Genomic DNA, 17,811 nt, shown 5'->3' with positions numbered 1-17,811 from the left:
TGCTTTTAACACAAATTTATAATACAGCACACTTCCTTTTTGTGATTTATTCATGCTCTAGAGCCAGACTTCTTGGCTTCAGTTTCAAATTTGCTGTGTGTCAGCTGTGTGTTTTTCCATAAGTTACGTACCTCTCTGTGCTTCAGTTTCTTCATGTGTGAAAGGGGATAGTTACAGCACTTACCTCAGAGGGCCACTGTGAGGATTAAATGCATTAATATCTATGAAAGGCCAAGAACATTACTGGTTCATAGTAAATGCTATCTACTATTATTACTATTACCATTTCATTATTATTGAAATATTTCAATACCTCCATTTTACATCAGAAACAAGTGCAGGTCTCTTGTTCTTTGCCTGGATACCCCTGTCCCTGTCTTTGCCTGGCTAATCTCAGTTTAACCTATAATAGAGAAAACTTAGAGCAACGTAAATGGACTGATGTGAATAGCAGAATGATTAAATACAACTTTTGGTATATCTATGCAGTAAAATATCATGTGTATATTCATGCCATTTTTGAGTGATATTTAAGTTTTTAATGACACAGAAGAAGACTAAGTAGCAATAATAAGATATACTAGTTCATGAAAGAATATTAAGTACCAATAGTAAAATATAAAGCTAGGTACAGAATGATAGGGCAATTTTAATTTTCTTATATATGCCTCCCTATATTTTTTCAATTTTGTAAATGACCATGTATACATTCTATAAAAGAAAAACAAACTAATATATATGTTAGTTATAAATATATAGATATAATACATATATTAGTTATATATACATATATATTATTTATTTATTTATTCATTTATTTATTTATTTTGAGACAGACTCTCGCTCTGTCACCCATGCTAGAGTGCAGTGGTGCAATCTCGGCTCACTGCCATCTCCACCTTCCAGTTTCAACAGATTCTCATGCCTCAGCCTCCCGAGTAGCTGGGACTACAGGCATGTGCCACCACACCAAACTAAGTTTTTGTATTTTTAGTAGAGATGGGGTTTCACTATGTTGGCCAGGCTATTCTCAAACTCCTGACTCAGATGATCCACCCATCTCAGCCTCCGAAAGTGCTGGGGTTATAGGCATGAGCCAGCACCCCGGCCATAAATTTTTTTTCAAAAAGAAAAAAAAAAAAAAAGATCTCAAATTTTTTGGAAACCCTCCATAACACTTCACTACCACCATCTAAAGTGCATACCCTCACCCTCTGACACAATGCCTGTCACACAGTAGGTACTCAATAAAGCTTTACTGAATTATGTTCATCTCTTGCTGGAGTATTCCCTATGACCTGCATGGAAAGAGGCCAGAAACAATTTGAAGGAAGATGCTTCACAAGGAATACTGAAAGTTTTCTTGACCTCATGAATGCTGGTGAGGCTTTACCCCTCTCTCAGGAATTTAACATCTTCTGAAGTTCCTGACCTCTACCTTTCACAACTAAGAGCAGGCTGTGGCAGGTGACCAAGGTCCATTTCCTTGGTAAGAAGAGTGGGGCTGGCCAACTCCGTAGTCAGAGTCTGGCAGTCACTGATGAGCTGCTCCAACCACTCAATGTCCTACGGAGGCAGAAATTTAAAATATAAATATGCACTCACTCATTCCAAGAAAACAACAGGCAAGGAAGGGTTAAAAAGTGAACGAGAACAAGTTTTCCTCTGCCTAGCAAGCTCACTTCAAGGACAGTTATAAGATAACGTTGTTTTAGAAGTCGAAGCCAAAGGAATGGGCTCCAGACACCCCTCTCCATAACAAGGCTGAAGAAAAAAAAAAGGGACAAATGTCTGTATTTAGCCAGTTCTTGTTTTTCTTTCAGCGCAGCTACAAGGCCACCAGCTAAGCAAGGCCACAAATTATGCTATGCTATAGACTACGGAACCTATCATTATATGATTAACTGCTTTTGTTTTGCTTCTGTAAGCCTGCTTGTAAAACCCCACTCTGTCTTTGCTGAAATGCTCCAAATGCTCAGCTTTTTGGATGTGAATTCACTGAGCCAGTGCACACCTTAAAACAAATATCCTCCTGTTCTCCCATATTGGTCTCTTCATTCCTCAGTTTACTACAGCATTACAGATTTCATCCTGAAGAATGCTGCACTCTGGATAATTGTGTACTCGTTTCTTCAATCCACAATTCAGCTTCTGCTCCCATTTCCCCCATAGTGACTTGGATACCATACTGGCAAAACCACAGGATTTGCCTCATCTTGGTTTATTATCTTGGCAAAATGACCCTATGTTCCAGCTCCCCTTGGCTTTCCAGTCTCCACATTTGCCCCCCAGGAGTTCTCTAGTTCTAGGCATCCACCTCTTGGAGGCCACCTCTTGGCCCCAACACTCAGGGGTCTCCCCAACACTCTAGGAGAGGCCAGGATATCCAGATTGACTGCCTCTCTACCCTGCTCCTCAGCACTTTGGTAATCTCTTCTGAGAGTCTGTTATTAACAGAGATTGCCTATATGTGTAATCTCAGAAGGTCATACCTGTAGAGGGACTCTGGTCATCTCTGAACTGGGAGTTGTAGGCCTTGGGTTTTGACATACATCCTGTGTGACTTTGATCAGGTCTTTTCACTTCTCTAGGTTTTGCTTTCCTATTCTGTACAGTGGCAAAACAGATCGGGGTCAGGTAAAACCACAGGCCATGGATATGCTGAGGAAAATGAAAAATACCAGGACATTTTCAAGGTCATGTTACTGCTGTGGCTGCTGGGCCTGTCTGCAGCCTGGGAGGTTGAGGACAACATGACAAGACAAATGTAAAAATGCCCAGAATGGAGTTAGGAATATAGTGGTGGTCAAGGATGTGGAGGGGGAAACCTCTAAATGACCACAAGTGAGGGGGACAGAAGGGCTTCCCTGCTCAGGGGTGAGGGCATGGCCCTCTAAGTGGAGCTCCCTGGAACCATGGATGACCCTTGCTGTCACTTCTTGCAACCCTGAGCTACAAAGAGTTGAGTCCAAGAATAGTGTCCATTATGATAAAACTACTGGATGTGTGGGTTGAGGGTGGTGGAGAAGGGGAAGTACCACACTATCAGGGCTGAGGAATCACCTTTTGGGTGGAATGTCAGAACACCCAGTTCATTCGTACTTGGTTTACTCATTTGGCTATATAGGGGTCCACATCTTGAGTCCATATTACTCATTGCATCCCCTCCATGGAGATAAGCATAAACAGTTTCTGCATCAAGTAGCTCACTTTCTAGTCGGGGAGGCAACCACATGAATAGATAAATATGTGATAGGTGGTAAGAAGGAAGTAGTTCAGGAGGCTGTAGGAGCACAGGGAAGGATACAGAGTTTACTTGGGAAAGAGGTCAGGGAAGTTTCTCTAGAGAAGATGAACATCTTTTTTGTCATGTATTTGAGAATCATTTGTTTATTGGCTCTTCTCGGCTTTCCAGTCTCCACATTTGTCCTCTAGGAGTTCTAAATGGCACCAGTGCCTAAATCTTGTTGGGGGTGGGAGGTAAGTTAATATTGCTGAACAAAATGATACAAGTCCTTTTTACTCTCAGTGTGGATTTCCACTGGTGCAGACATAGTATTGTTAGGATCTTCATGAAGATCCATCAAAATGTTTTACCCCTATAAGCCAAAGGTCAGATCAAGGCTAGGGAACAAAAGTCAACAGAAAAACTCATTGTATGGCTCAGTGATGGCTAATCGCCCATTTTATCAATCATTATTCTCCTGAAGCCCCAGAGCAGGCATCCTCCTAACCCCTCCACCCTGCTCATTCAGACAGCTGCTCCAGTGGGGATTGAGACTTAACTTGGAACTACTCATCTACAGCTAATAGACAGCCTTCTCCATCCTTCAGGCTTCCTGACACTTTGTTTCTTCCTCTGACATGACACTTAGCTTATTCCACCTCTTGGGATAGTTATTTCTGTCACTGTCAATGCCATCACTAGACATGGAACTCTTCGAAGGCAGGGATGGGGCGTCATTCAGCTCTGTCTGCCCTGACAAACAGCAGATGGTTAGTACATTGGATTGGATAAAAATGTCATAGATAATGAAGTCTGTGTGAATCCAGAGAACATGAGACACATTCTGCTTCCTTTAAAGTGAGGTCCTTGATGCATGAAGATGAAACTGCACCAACTTGGAAAGGCCAGGAGAGGTACTAACACATCTGCTATCAGGGAACACGGAACATTACAGCTGGGGGCAAGCATCTTGGAGAAGATCAGAACATTTGAAGCAAGAGCTGTCCAAAGAAAAGGGGGAGAGAACAGATGACAGAAGTGCAGCTTGTGTGTGTGGGTGGGGAGTGAGGGAGAATGCTGAGGTAGGATGACCTTGTACTTTATTTCATGACCCTGAAGTACCCAAGGATGCTGCTCCAACCCCTCCTAGGCATCCAGATGCTGTAGGTCCCTTTTTTTCTTAACTCGTATTTTAGGTTCAGGGGTACATGTGCAGGTTTGTTATATACGTAAATTGTGTGTTGAGGGGGTTTGGTGTACAGATTATTTCATCACCCAGGTAATAAGCAGAGTACCCAATAGGTAGTTTTTTTAAATCCTCACCCTCCTCTCCCACTTCACCCTTGAGTAGGCCCTGGTGCCTGCTGTTCCCTTGTGTCCATATGTACTCAATGTTTAGCTTCCACTTATAAGTGAGAACATGCAGTATTTGGTTTTCTGTTCCTGTGTTAGTTTGCTTAGGATAGTGGCCTAAGCAAAGATGAAGAAAGAAAGAGAAGAAAGAAAAAAAGAAAGAAGAAAGAGAAAGAAAGAAGAAAGAAAGAAAAAAAGGAAAGGAAGAAGGAAAGAAGAAAGAAAAGAAAGAAAGAGAGAAAGAAAAGAGAGAGAAAGAAAGGGAGAGAAAGAAAAGCCATGGTGTTACAGTCTTGATCTTTGGGAAACCGAGTCTGAGTCTTTGAGACTGAGTCTTGTGCTGTTGCCCAGGCTGGAATGTAGTGGCCTGATCTCGGCTCACTGCAAGCTCCGCCTCCTGGGTTCACGCCATTCTCCTGCCTCAGCCTCCTGAGTAGCTGGGAGTACAGGTGCCCATCACCATGCCCGGCTAATTTTTTGTATTTTTAGTGGAGACGGGGTTTCAGCGTGTTAGCTAGGATGGTCTCCATCTCCTGACCTTGTGATCCATCCTCTGCAGCCTCCTAAAGTGCTGGGATTACAGGCATGAGCCACCACTCCTGGCCTACTCTTCTTTTTTCTTTCTCAAAGAGGAGTGGGGTTAGGGGTGAGCAGACGGGTTAGAGTAGTAGACCTAAAGGCAAATAGAGATCTTGATCCAATTATCCTCATTCCCCTCATTTGCCCAACTTCACACACTCCTGTATTCAGGGCCTTTGTAATCTTCACCTTCTGTACAGGTGCCCAGCAGCTGTCAAACCAGCCAGGGCTTAACATAAGCACGGGCGTTCCCTATGGACTGGTTAGGACACACCCACATCCTTAGATTACACATTTTGTCTGTAACATAGATAAACTCATTACTAGGTATACAATTCTCTTTTGTTTTGTTTTGCTGTGCTTTATTTTTGAGACAGGGTCTCATTCTGTCACCCAAGCTGGAGTGCAGTGGCACAATCACCACTCACTGCAGCCTGGACTTTCCTGGGCTCAGGTGATCCTCCCACCTCAGCCTCCTGAGCAGTTGGGACTACAGGTGTGCATCACCACTCCCAGCCAATTTTTTTTTGGTATTTTTTGTAGAGACAGGGTTTCACCATGTTGCCCAGGCTGGTCTCGAACTTCTGGGCTCAAGCAATCCACCTACCTTGGCCTCCCAAAGTGCTGGGATTACAGGTGTGAGCCACTGCACCCAGCTCAATCTTGTTTTTATACTAGAAGAACTTTCTCTACCTGGGTTTTCCAAACTTGATTCTTACTTTTTCTTTTTGTCCTGTTCTTTTATTGGTCCAAGAAAATATCCTGAAATCTTTATTTCTTCTCCATTCCCTCCTTGTTCTAGGACAGACTAGCCCTATCCCTTTCCTGAATTAAGTCCAAGTACAACTGGTCTTTGAGTGTGGAATAGTTCCTAGCAGTCAATCAGTCAACGGTTTCTCTTTGTGATCACACTCTATGTTTATTCTGGAGACTACAGCATGGAAAGAAAATGGACTTTGGAGTCAGATGAATCTTGATTGAAATCTTGGCATTGCTACTCATCAGCTTTGTGGCACTGAGCACATCAGTGGACCACTCTCTGATCCTCAATTGCCTTATCTGTAAAATGAGATTACACATCCCTGCTCAGGGTTATGGTAGGATTAGATATAATATGTGTAAGACAGCTTTCCCAGTGCCTGGTACATGGTAAGTGTCCAATAAGAAGTTACAAATGTTCATGAGTCACTCTACTGGGTCCCTCTGCACATCCAATGCTGGACTCTTCATTCCCAAGGAAACATATAGGGCACAAAAGTCAGTGGCACTCAGCTCAGCAGAAGAAGGCACAGGAAAGGGATGGGGGAGTCCTGGCTTTTGCTTTGTCCTTGGGTCCAGGCTTGTGGCCAGCCTGGAAAGACTGACATGAACCCTCCAGCATCTGGGGGTGCCAACCACCAAGAGCAGCACAGTTCTTGTCTACAAGCCACTTGTAGCAGGTGTGAACATTTCATCTTTTCCTCTGAGGTTTGCAACTCTCTCCCCAGTCTCGGTCACTGCCTTTGGTTGTACCACTTCCCTTTTCTTCTCGCCTGCACCTCCCTCATCTTTCCTCTCTGATGACATCGCCCTGGGGAAGAGAAGCTGAGAGGAACTCCTCACTCAGCTAGCTTCAGGAACCATGACATCATCTCTACCATGGGAATTCCACTCACTCTCCTGTGCCCCCACATTTGTCCTAGGCCTCAGAGTCCCTATAAAGAGAGATTCCCAACTCAGTATCAGCACAGGACACAGCTGGGTTCTGAAGCTTCTGAGTTCTGCAGTCTCACCTCTGAGAAAACCTCTCTTCCACCAACACCATGAAGCTCTACGTGACTGTCCTGTCTCTCCTCATGCTAGTAGCTGCCTTCTGCTCTCCAGCGCTCTCAGCACCAAGTAAGTCTACTTTTGCAGCTGCTATTTCGAGTCAAGCTGTAGGCAGAGTCTTCTTTTCTAGTTGTGGCTGGTCAAACAGTGGGATCTGGGGATGGGACAAAAGGCAGCTAGGAAGATTTCCACATAGTCTGCTGCTAAATGTAGAGTCTAGTAGATATTCAATAACATTGAAATTCCTATTTTCTTAAGAATTAGCGACCAGCAGAGGAAAAGCGTGGGCTGGAAGTCAGACTGTTGAATTGGCTCTGCCTCTAATTACTGGTTCAAGCAAGCCCCTGTCCCTCTCTGTGCCTTGGTTTCCCCATCTGTCACATGAAGACAGCGCAATGTGTTCTGAGACTGAATCCAGTTCCAATCTTCTAGATTTCTTTCTCATTCTTCTCTGAAGATCCACTATTCAGAATAAGACTCCTGCTCATGTTAGGTGGGAATGGATACAAGGGACCATATTTGGGGTTCTGGTAGCTCCACAGGGATGCTCAATGAAGATGCAAAATTAGAAGTCAAAATAAACAGCTCCCATGTGCAGTGTTGATCTCACCCTGGCCTTTCCTTTCAGTGGGCTCAGACCCTCCCACCGCCTGCTGCTTTTCTTACACTGTGAGGAAGCTTCCTCGCAACTTTGTGGTAGATTACTACGAGACCAGCAGCCTCTGCTCCCAGCCAGCTGTGGTGTGAGTATCAACCCCTGGGCTGCCCTGGGAGGCAAGGGTGAGGGCTGGATTTTAAAAGGAGGCCTGTTTTGGGGAGGGGGTGATTGAGCAGTGGGGAGACAGCTCTCAGGGCTGAAGCCTTCCATGAGAGCAGTGAGGACACAGGTCATGAACTCACTTTTCAAGTGCTGAAGGCGGCAGAGTGGCAGCCGAGAGAGAAGGGGGTTCCTGGGGAGGAAGTTATCCAGAGGACAGGGAAGCAGGGGAAGGCAGACAGGTCCCATGAGATATGGACTAATTCCTTAAACCATGCTAGAAAGACATGTGGAAAAGTCACTGCCAGGTTGGCAGGGAATGGGGCGATCTATTCATATTGATTGCAATGCCCATTGGTTCCTAATCCGGGCAACCCCTGGGGCCCACAGCTAAATCCAGTGGGTGGAAGTTACAGGGAGTCTGCTTCCAGTGCTGCTCCAGGAAGGATCCCATGCACCAGAGCTGCCCCACCTGGACCATGGTCAGGCAGAGGAAGATGCCTACCACAGGCAAAGGATAAAGCCAGATGACCTCAAAGGTCCCATGGGATTCTAATCTGTCTGCTCCTTGTTCTACAGATTCCAAACCAAAAGAGGCAAGCAAGTCTGCGCTGATCCCAGTGAGACCTGGGTCCAGGAGTATGTGTATGACCTGGAACTGAACTGAGCTGCTCAGAGACAGGAAGTCTTCAGGGAAGGTCACCTGAGCCTGGATGCTTCTCCATGAGATGCATCTCCTCCATACTCAGGACTCCTCTCCGCAGTTCCTGTCTCTTCTCTTAATTTAATCTTTTTTATGTGCTGTATTATTGTATTAGGTGTTATTTCCATTATTTGCATTTGTTTAGCCAAAGGATAAGTGTCCCCTATGGGGATGGTCCACTGTCACTGTTTCTCTGCTGTTGCAAATACATGGATAACACCGTTAATTCCATGTGTTTTCATAATAAAACTTTAAAATAAAATGCAAACATTTTCTTTGTGATTTTAATTTGATTTGGGGGTAAAAGGAATTGCCTGGTACTATTGGGCAGTAGGGCAAGCTACAGTTTCCAAAAGCAGTAAGAATGAGCAATTGCTGAGTCCTTAATATGAGCTCTGGGCTGAACGCTCTTAATACATGATCTCACTGCATACTTTCAACAAGAGTTTCAACACCTTTATGAAGTAGGGACTGTTGCCCCCAGTTTCACAGTTAAGGAAACAGAGGTACAGAGAGGTGAAGTGAGGATTGTAGGTCTGCTTGGGGAGTGTCATGAAAGAATGCCTTAAAAAAGGAGGTTATCATTTCAACATCTTGGGGGGGGAGTTGTAAATAGGGGAAGCAGCACAGCAAAGGGGGAAGAAGAGTTAGAAAAGTGACTTCATCATCTTATTATCAGCATAACATTGGGAAAATCATCTTGCCTTATTAGACCTCAGTGTTCACACCTGTGAAATGGAGATAATATTAACCACTTTGAAGGGCTGTTACGAGGTGATGTGTAAAGCACCCATCGTGGGACTGGGCACCTGGAAGATTCTCTCCTTCCCTCTCTGAGCCTCAGCCTTTTCACTTAAAATGGACCTAACAATTGTCAGTATCATCATGAGGATCAGTTAGTTGACAGATCAGCACTCTAAAGCCCAAGCTACTGTGAGGTGTTGTCATGATGACAGAACGATAGAGGTCTCGTTTTGTTTGGAAGTGTTGCAGGAGTAACCTAAAGTCACTTCTACTTAATTATCCTTCAATCAGAACTGCCTATTCCATGGGTCAGAGACTACACGGCTCTGAAATAGAATTACATGCACAATAAAGCCTGATCCACAGGACATAGACTCATGGTCTACTAAAGCTAAAAGGAAACTTTAGACCATCTGGTCCAACCCTCTCATTTTATGGAAACTGAGGGAGAAGGCCTGGGAAGTAACTTGCCACATGCCACTCAGTGAGTGCGTAGCAGAGCAGGACCCGGGCCAGTGCCAGCTCCCAAGCTGAGGCCCTTTCCTGCACACATTCCCTAGTGATGCACCTCTGTGGTCCTCAAAAGGGAGATCAGTTGAGTAAGGACAAGGCAAAGACTACCTTGAAAATCATTCGAGTGTTCTTAGTCCTATGCAAAAGCAGAACTGGGGCCCTGTACTTCTCTGGGGTCAACAGACACAATTCCTTTCCTTGTCCTGCCCTTAGTGACCCCCATCATTCCAGAGCCCCAGTGGAAACTTCTTTCAGATTCTGTGGGGACTGAGAGAAGGAGGTTAGGGGGCAGAGCTTATCCAAAACAGGTGTGGAAAGAGGCTAGCAGCAAAGAATGTGCCTGGCCATTGTTTCTGCTTTCATTTGCCTAGATCTGAGCTGTCTAATATGTTAGCCACTGGCCAAAGTGGCTATTTACATTTTCATTACATTTAATTAAATGAAATAAAATTCAAAATTTAGTTCCTGAGTCACACTAGTCACATTTCAAGTGCTCAGTAGCCCTTGGTAACATGGCTAGTTACCATGTTAGACAGCATGGATTATGGACTTTCTGTCCATCATTGCAGAAAGTTCTGTTGGAGAGCAGTCTCCTAGAATGTTCTCAGAGCCTAAAGAGATTGAAGGGAGGGGCAGTTGGGATGGTCTGTAAGATTAAGGTGCAGATTTGGAGAAAAGGTGCAGATTTGGAGATTAAGGTGCAGATTTGGAGAAAGATACACAATTCTATTCTGAGGGGATGGGATGGGAGAGAGAATGGATGACCCCAGGCCAGAGACAAGGTATAGATCACGATGGTAGCTGAATAATGGCCCCCAAGACATCCACATCCTATTCCCCAGAATCTGTGAATGTCACTTTGTATGGCAAAAGGGACTTTGGAGATATGATCAAGTTACGGATCTTGAGATGGAGTGATTACCTTGAATTATCTGGTCAGGCCCTAAATGTAGTTGTGAGTGTCCTTACAAGAGGGAGGAAGAGAAAAATTTGGTAATAGAGGAGAAGATAGCAATGTGACAGCAGAAGCAAGATGCTATGCTGCTAGCTTGGAAGATGGAAGAAGAGGCCAGGAGCGAAGAGGTGTTAGGATGCAGCTCTAGAAGCTGGAAAAGGCAAGGAAATTGTTCCTCCCCTAGAGCCTCCAAAGGGAGTGTGGCCCAGTGAATCTAATTTCAGACTTCTCACCTCCAGAACTTTTAGAGAATAAATATGTGGTTATAAGACACTAAGTGTGTGGTAATTTTTTGCAGCAGCAATAGGAAACAAATACAACCACCAACTGATGTGTCACCGATAGTGACCCCCAATAGCTCAGTGTGGCAGGAAAGGGAGCATTCTAGAGGGTGAGCCAAACCTTCCTGCAGGAGGAACCCAGGATGAGAGGGACACACCTCAAAGAGATGAACTATAATGAGGAGAGGCATCCCAAGAGGAGATCTGCTTCAGCAACTGAGTTCTGAGGCTGACGCTTGATCCAGGGTCCAAGACCCTTAGGAAGCATGCCTCTTCTTGAGACATCTAGGGTGCTCTGAGGGGTCCTGGATTCCTGTCTGGGAAAGAGTCCATCCTCTCATCTGTCAGATGCAGCCCAGAGCAAAACCATGACCTGTCTCTGGTTCATTGTTGAGCAGGCAGGGTTAGAGCCAGAATCTGGGTCTTCTCCCTCATGATGGAGTCCCTTCCCAATCCTCCCTGCCCCTCAGCTAATGGAAAAGGAGGAGCTCAGCTCCACAGAGGCAAGGCCACCAGGGAAGGCTGCAGGAGGCCTGGGCAGCCTCATGAAGAAATGCTTCACCAGGAATTGCAAACAGCAGAATGGAATCTTCGAAGTGGGGCAATGTGAGACTTCACCTGTTGCACAATATGAGACTGCTTTTTCCTTTCTCTTCTTTTCATACAACTTCCTTTTCTCACCCTGAGCCCAGAGAGCTGGAATCTGCTTACTTGACGTTCCAGTTGAGGTTTCTCCAGGTTTCTGGGTGGGGGCAAAAGCCAGAATAGACAAAACAGGACACTCAAAAGGAACTATGGATTATGGAGCAACTTCTAGACACCTGGCCTATTTTCCTAGTCCTTTCAGTGCCCACCTCCCCCAGCCCACTCTCCAGATGGGAGTCCATTTCCTTATGTACATGTTTCTTTAGGACATGTTCATGCAAACATGTCTTTATCCCCCATCCCACCTCAACCTGGAATCCTCCATCATGCTCCCATTGACACAGGCATTTTCCTCCAAGGAGGCCAGGAGCCGAGCAAGCAGAGGCAGGGATCAAGGGAGCAAGATGAGCTGAGGATGGTGACATAGCCACAGTTCTTCCTGGGGGCTGAGACCAGCGACCAGGTGGCAGTCCCGTACTGCAGCCTGCATTCACCCTTTACAGACTTGAGGGCCTTAAAACCCTCTCTTTCCCACTTATCTCTACCTTTTCTCCCTTCTAAACTCCTTCTCTCTTGGGTTCCCAACTGAGTCTAGCATACAGGAAAACAGGAAAATAGAAGAAAAGAATTGACAGACAAAATCATGGCTGCATTTTTCTACCTTTTAAATAGTTTCATTTTTAGATACAGTCAACATTTTGAATATGTGGGTTCCAAATCTGTGGATTCAACCGATGATGGATGGAAAATATTTGGGGAAGAAAAAAACACAATAGGCCAGGTTTAGTGGCTCACACCTGTAATCCCAGCACTTTGGGAGGCTAAGGTGGGAGGAATATTTGAGCTTAGGAATTCTAGACCAGCTTGGGCAACATAACAAGACCCCTTCTCTACAAAAGTACCAAAATTAGCTGGGTGAGGTGGCACATGCCTGTAGTCCCAGCTACTTGGGAGGCTGAGGCAGGAGGATCTCTTGAGCCCAGGAGGCGGAAGTTACAAACAGCTGAGATGACATGATTGCACTCCAGCCTGGGCACTAGAGAAATATTCTGTCTCAAAAACTAAAAAAGAAAAAAGAAAAACAAATAAAAAACAGTGCAGTATAACCATGATCTACATTTACATTTATTAATAGCATTTACATTGTTTAGGTATTCTAAGTAATCTAGAGATTAAAGTATATGGGAGGATGTTCATAGGTTATGGGCAAATACTATGCTACGTCAGAGACTAGAGCATGTGTAGATTTTGGAAGCCATGAGAATTCCTAGAACCAATCCCCTGTGGATACCAAGGGATGTCTCTATATGATAAGTGTGTAAAATATATATATTCAGAAGGAATGAGAAAATCAAAATTAATTTTTTTCAGGGAAGATGGGCTTGATGGGACTTGATGGAGGATGGTCTGGGAGACTCTCCCCTTCTATGGAAAAATTCCCAACTGGGAGACCAGCACAGCTGCAGGGAAATAATTTCTTCAGGCAGTGTTAGCTGCTTCTAAATCTCAGGACCCTATGTCCCTGGGCTCCTCAAGGAGACGTTTGTTATTTATAGTGGCTCCTGATTCATTTCCTTAGGGGGTCCTCTTGTCTTTCTGCTAGGGACTTGGAAAAGGAGAGATGGGCCTAGCCTCCCAGCCTACATCTTTCTCCTCTGCTGGTTGTTTCCTTGTGATCTTGTAAGTTAACACTTAATAAATCCCATATGGGGATCCCATATGCAGGTCCTGAAGGCCAAGTAAGTTACATGAGGACATGGCTCAAATGCCCATGGTCTTCACTCCTGCCACCTGCCTTCTGTCCCCCAGCCTGCACCGATGGCCTCATGGGGAGTTCCCTATGATCAGTTGATGGAGTAAGAGAAGACTAGGGCCAGGTTCACAGACGGTTCTGTACAATACGCAGGCACCACCCAAAAGTGGACAGCTGCAGCACTACAGCCTCTTTCTAGGACATCCCTGAAGGATAGCAGTGAAGGGGAATGTTCCCAGTGGGCAGAATTTTGAGCAGTGCACCTGGTTGTGCACTTTGCATGAAAGGAGAAATGGACAAATATGCAATTATATACTGATTCCTGGGCTGTAGCCAATGGCTTGGCTGGATGGTCAGGGACTTGGAAGAAGCATGATTGGAAAATTGGTGACAAAGAAATTTGGGGAAGAAGTATGTAGATGGACCTCTCTGAATGGTCAAAAACTGTGAAGATATTTGTATCTCATGTGAGTGCTCGAGTGACCTCAGTGGAGGGGGAGTTTAACAATCAAGTGGAGAGGATAAGCCGTAATGTGGACATTACTCAGCCTCTTTCCCCAGCCACCCCTGTCACCACCCAATGGGCCCATGAACAAAGTGGCCATGGTGGCAGGGATGGAGGCTACACATGGGTTCAGCAAGATAGACTTCCACTCACCAAGACTGACCCGGCTATGGCCACTGCTGAGTGTCCAATTTGCCAACAGAAGAGACCAACACTGAGCCCTCAATATGACACCATTCCTCGGGGTGATCAGCCACCTGGTAGCAGGTTGATTATATTGGACCTCTTCCATCATGGAAAGGACAGAGGTTTGTCCTCACTGGAATAGACACTTACTCCTGATATGGGTTTGCCTATCCTGTATGCAATGCTTCTGCCAAGACTACCATCCGTGGACTCATGAAATTGCCTTATCCACCAGCATGGTATTCCACACAGCATTGCCTCTAACCAAGGCACTCACTTTACAGCTAAAGAAGTGTGGCAGTGGGCTCATGCTCATGGAATTCACTGGTCTTACCATGTTCCCCATCATCCTGAAGCAGCTGGGTTGACAGAATGGTGGAATGGCCTTTTGGAGTCACTATGACAATACTTTGCAGGGCTGGGGCAAGTGGCACCACTCACCATCACCCCTACTGATCCACTAGCAAAATTTTTGCTTCGTGTTCGCACAACACTATGTTCTGCTGGCCTAGAAGTCTTAGTTCCAGAGGGAGGAACGCTGCCATCAGGAGACACAATGATGATACCATTAAACTGGAGGTCAAGATTGCCACCTGGACACTTTGCGCTCCTCCTACCTTTTAGTCAACAGGCTAAGAAGGGAGTTACAGTGTTGGCTGGGGTAACTGACCCAAACTATCATGATGAAATCAGACTACTACTCCATGACAGAGGTAAGGAGGAGTATGCATGGAACACAGGAGATCCATTGGGTGTCTCTTAGTATTATTATTCCCTGTGATTAAGGTCAATGGGAAACTACAACAGCCCAATCCAGGCAGGACTGCAAATGACCCAGAGCCTTCAGGAATGAAGGTTTGGGTCACTCCACCAGGAAAACAAACAAACAAACAAAACCACCACCACCACCACAACAAAAACAAGACCTACTGAGGTCCTTGCTGAAAGCAAAGGGAATACAGAATGGGTAGTAGAAGACGGTAGTTATCAATACCAGCTACAACCACCAGCTGTAGAAATGAGCACTGTACCTGTCATGAGCATTTCCTCCTTCTTTTGTTAAAAACATGTTTGTGCATGTATAGACTTGTACTAAGAAAATATCTTCATTTTATTTCCTTTTCTTTTATTATGTGACATAAGATTTATTGGCTTCATATCAGCATTTAAGTATTGTTCACTTTATGTAACAGTATTTGGGTTGGGGATTGGTGTGTTTCCGGTTGTACAAAGGATAATTGTATTATGTTACATGTAATTATGACCTCATTACTGTCTTTATTTGAAGATCATGTATGATCTCAGGAGACGTGTATGGGTTCAAGTTGACAAGGGGTGGACTTGTGGTGGTTAATACTGAGTGTCAACTTGATCGGATTGAGGGACAAAAAGTATTAATCCTGGGTGTGTCTGTGGGTGTTGCCAAAAGAAATTAACACTTGAGTCAGTGGACTGGGGAAGGCAGATCCACCCTTAATCTGGTGGGTACAATCTAATCAGCTGCCAGTGAATATAAAGCAGGCAGAAAAATGTGAAAAGGAGAGATGGGCCTAGCCTCACAGCCTACATCTTTCTGCCATGCTGGATGCTTCCTGCCTTCGAAAATCGGACTCCAAGTTCTTCAGTTTGGGGGCTTGGACTGGCCTTCCTTGCTCCTCAGCTTGCAGACAGCCTATTGTGGGACCTTGTGATCATGTAAGTTAATACTTAATAAATCCCCTTTATATCTGTCTGTCTATCTATCTATCTATCTATCTATCTATCTATCTATCTATCTAGCAATCATCTATCTATCCTATTAGTTCTGTCCCTCTAAGAGAACCCTGACTAATACAGTGGCCATGGAATAAAGCCTGCACTACTTGACACTCGCTTTTGGTTTTGTATATTGTCTTCACAGCACTAAACAGGGAAAGACTCCACTTGTATGGGGACTGGCTTTGTTGTATCATATCCAGTTCATTTTCCTAGAAGCGATGAATAATTTCTACCTCTCTTTTATGAACATGTCTGGAGATTCCCTAGCCTTTTAGAAGTGTCAGAGAATGGAACAGCAAATGCAATGATGGGGATTGCCCAAATGATCAGGGCCTTAGGCTTCTAGCCTTTATCCTGAAAGTACTTTAACCGTCTCCTCCTACAGGCCTAGATTTATGAAGCTTTTGACAGCTGTGCTCTGGGACAAATTGAATTCTGACATAAAACACTCTCTTGAGATTTGAAAATGCTACCTTTTCTCCCCTTTACTCTGTTCCCTAAACAAGGGGTTGCTGGAAACATCCTTGGTAAGTTTCATAAAACTGCCTGTTTCATATGATGCTTATAAATTTCATAGTCAATGACTTTCTTGCGCAAAAAAAGTAACTATTTTTCTCCATAATTAAACTTAGCTTTTCAATCTTAATTTCTTTTGGTGGCAGAAATTTAATCTGACCAACAAGGTAAACAAAGTTTCTTGCTGCTGTTTTTTTTCCAATTGAGAATCTTCCATCTCCCATCCTTCTTCCTCTTCTCTCCTCCAGTTCTTCCTAGGGCCCCTCTGCATTCTGGAAGGCTGGAGTATGATTGAGCTGTCAGGAGATGCAGGATTCTCACTCGTGATTGATGCTGACCCCTGATAGCCACAGATAAGGTGCATTTCAACCTTTCTGGTCACTGCCGGGTCACTTGTTCTGCCATGTCCTCCTGGGTCAGGGCTGTGATTCTGTCCCCTTTGTGCCACCCTAAGCTTCTCTGAGCCTACCAGGCCAGGGGCTTCTTAGAAAGACTGGTGGTGTTCCCGGGCACACCTCCCTCCTGCCCCTGTGCACCTACAGTCCTGCCTCTTCCCAGGCAGGATGGACACCCTACTGGGGTCATTCTCAGGTGTCTAGCTTTCTGGCTTGCATCTTTCACTTTATTCTCCCATGAATGTGTATCTGATTTTCTCTCAGTATGTGGGAAGCTAGTTCTTAAAAATTCTCATTAATTAAAAAAAATGCATCTATTACTAATGGTATCATCCCTATCCCCATTGTCTTTGGGGGTTTAACCTTAGGAGCACCTTCTCCTTCCCACACTCAAATCCTTTTCTCTCAAAAAGTCCAGATCCTGAAATGCACTTCCAGAACTATTTTGTCTGAGTTAAAAAAAAAAGAAAAAAAGTACTGAGGAACTCAACTGACTTGTTTGTTTAAACTCTATCCACCCTCCCCTGCAGGCAGTGAGCATGGATAATGATGATTGCTGGCAAAACAGTGGAGTGGTAGTGAAGGTTAGAAAGCCAGGGACTGGGGACACTTGTGCTGCCAGGGTGTTGTCTGAGCAATGATGCTGCTTGTGGTGAATTCACATTCACCTCCAGAATGGGTTTCTGGCTTTGCTGAGAAAGGCTTTTATTGGGTGTCATTAGTAATTCTGTCAACGGTGGTGGGGAGGCAGGGGAACTTTCCCTTGTTAGGAATCAAATCAAGAAACCCTCTCTGCGGAATAAGAGCTATGTTCTTTCTAATGTGATATGAAAGCCCTGAATATTTGTTACTGCTTTTACAGAAATGATTAATTCTCCATCTATGTCAGAGAGATTCTCAGACCTGATTTTCAGATGATGGCACTGGGAAATAGGCATCACTGCATGAAGTTGCTACCCCTTGTGCAGGCCTCCCTGGTGGCCTGTATCATTGTAGTGGGTTTCAACTACTAGATTGTGAACCCCACCCCACCCCCAGGTGTGTATCAGGAGCTGGAAGGCAGGGTCTGCAGGGTGGCTGTTGAGAGGGGTGCTGTGTAGCTGAAAAAGAATGAGCTCCAGGGCAGGCTGGAA

The 17,811-nt window shown here is 44.8% G+C and overlaps 1 protein-coding gene across 1 annotated transcript; it reads left to right on the top strand.

Moving 5' to 3' along the window:
* Positions 1-6,726: 6,726 nt before the first annotated feature.
* On the top strand, positions 6,727-8,700 carry LOC129016547 (C-C motif chemokine 4). The gene is made up of 3 exons (XM_054455894.2): positions 6,727-7,036; positions 7,596-7,710; positions 8,304-8,700. Exons 1-3 carry the CDS (start codon positions 6,961-6,963, stop codon positions 8,389-8,391), a joined length of 279 nt encoding a protein of 92 aa, XP_054311869.2. The 5' UTR covers positions 6,727-6,960; the 3' UTR covers positions 8,392-8,700.
* The last annotated feature ends 9,111 nt before the right edge of the window (positions 8,701-17,811 follow it).

The sequence above is a fragment of the Pongo pygmaeus genome, chromosome 19, assembly GCF_028885625.2.
Source record: "Pongo pygmaeus isolate AG05252 chromosome 19, NHGRI_mPonPyg2-v2.0_pri, whole genome shotgun sequence".
Lineage (NCBI taxonomy): Eukaryota > Metazoa > Chordata > Mammalia > Primates > Hominidae > Pongo > Pongo pygmaeus.
The sequence above is the reverse complement of the archived record's forward strand: the minus strand, read 5'-3'. Positions and strand labels throughout refer to the sequence as shown.

Bases quoted from the DNA above. Each gene is read 5' to 3' on its own strand.
- LOC129016547 (XM_054455894.2), top strand. From the start codon at position 6,961: ATGAAGCTCTACGTGACTGTCCTGTCTCTCCTCATGCTAGTAGCTGCC. The intron at 7,037-7,595 runs GTAAGTCTACTT...CTTTCCTTTCAG, and splicing joins TCCAGCGCTCTCAGCACCAA to TGGGCTCAGACCCTCCCACC. The intron at 7,711-8,303 runs GTGAGTATCAAC...CTTGTTCTACAG, and splicing joins TGCTCCCAGCCAGCTGTGGT to ATTCCAAACCAAAAGAGGCA.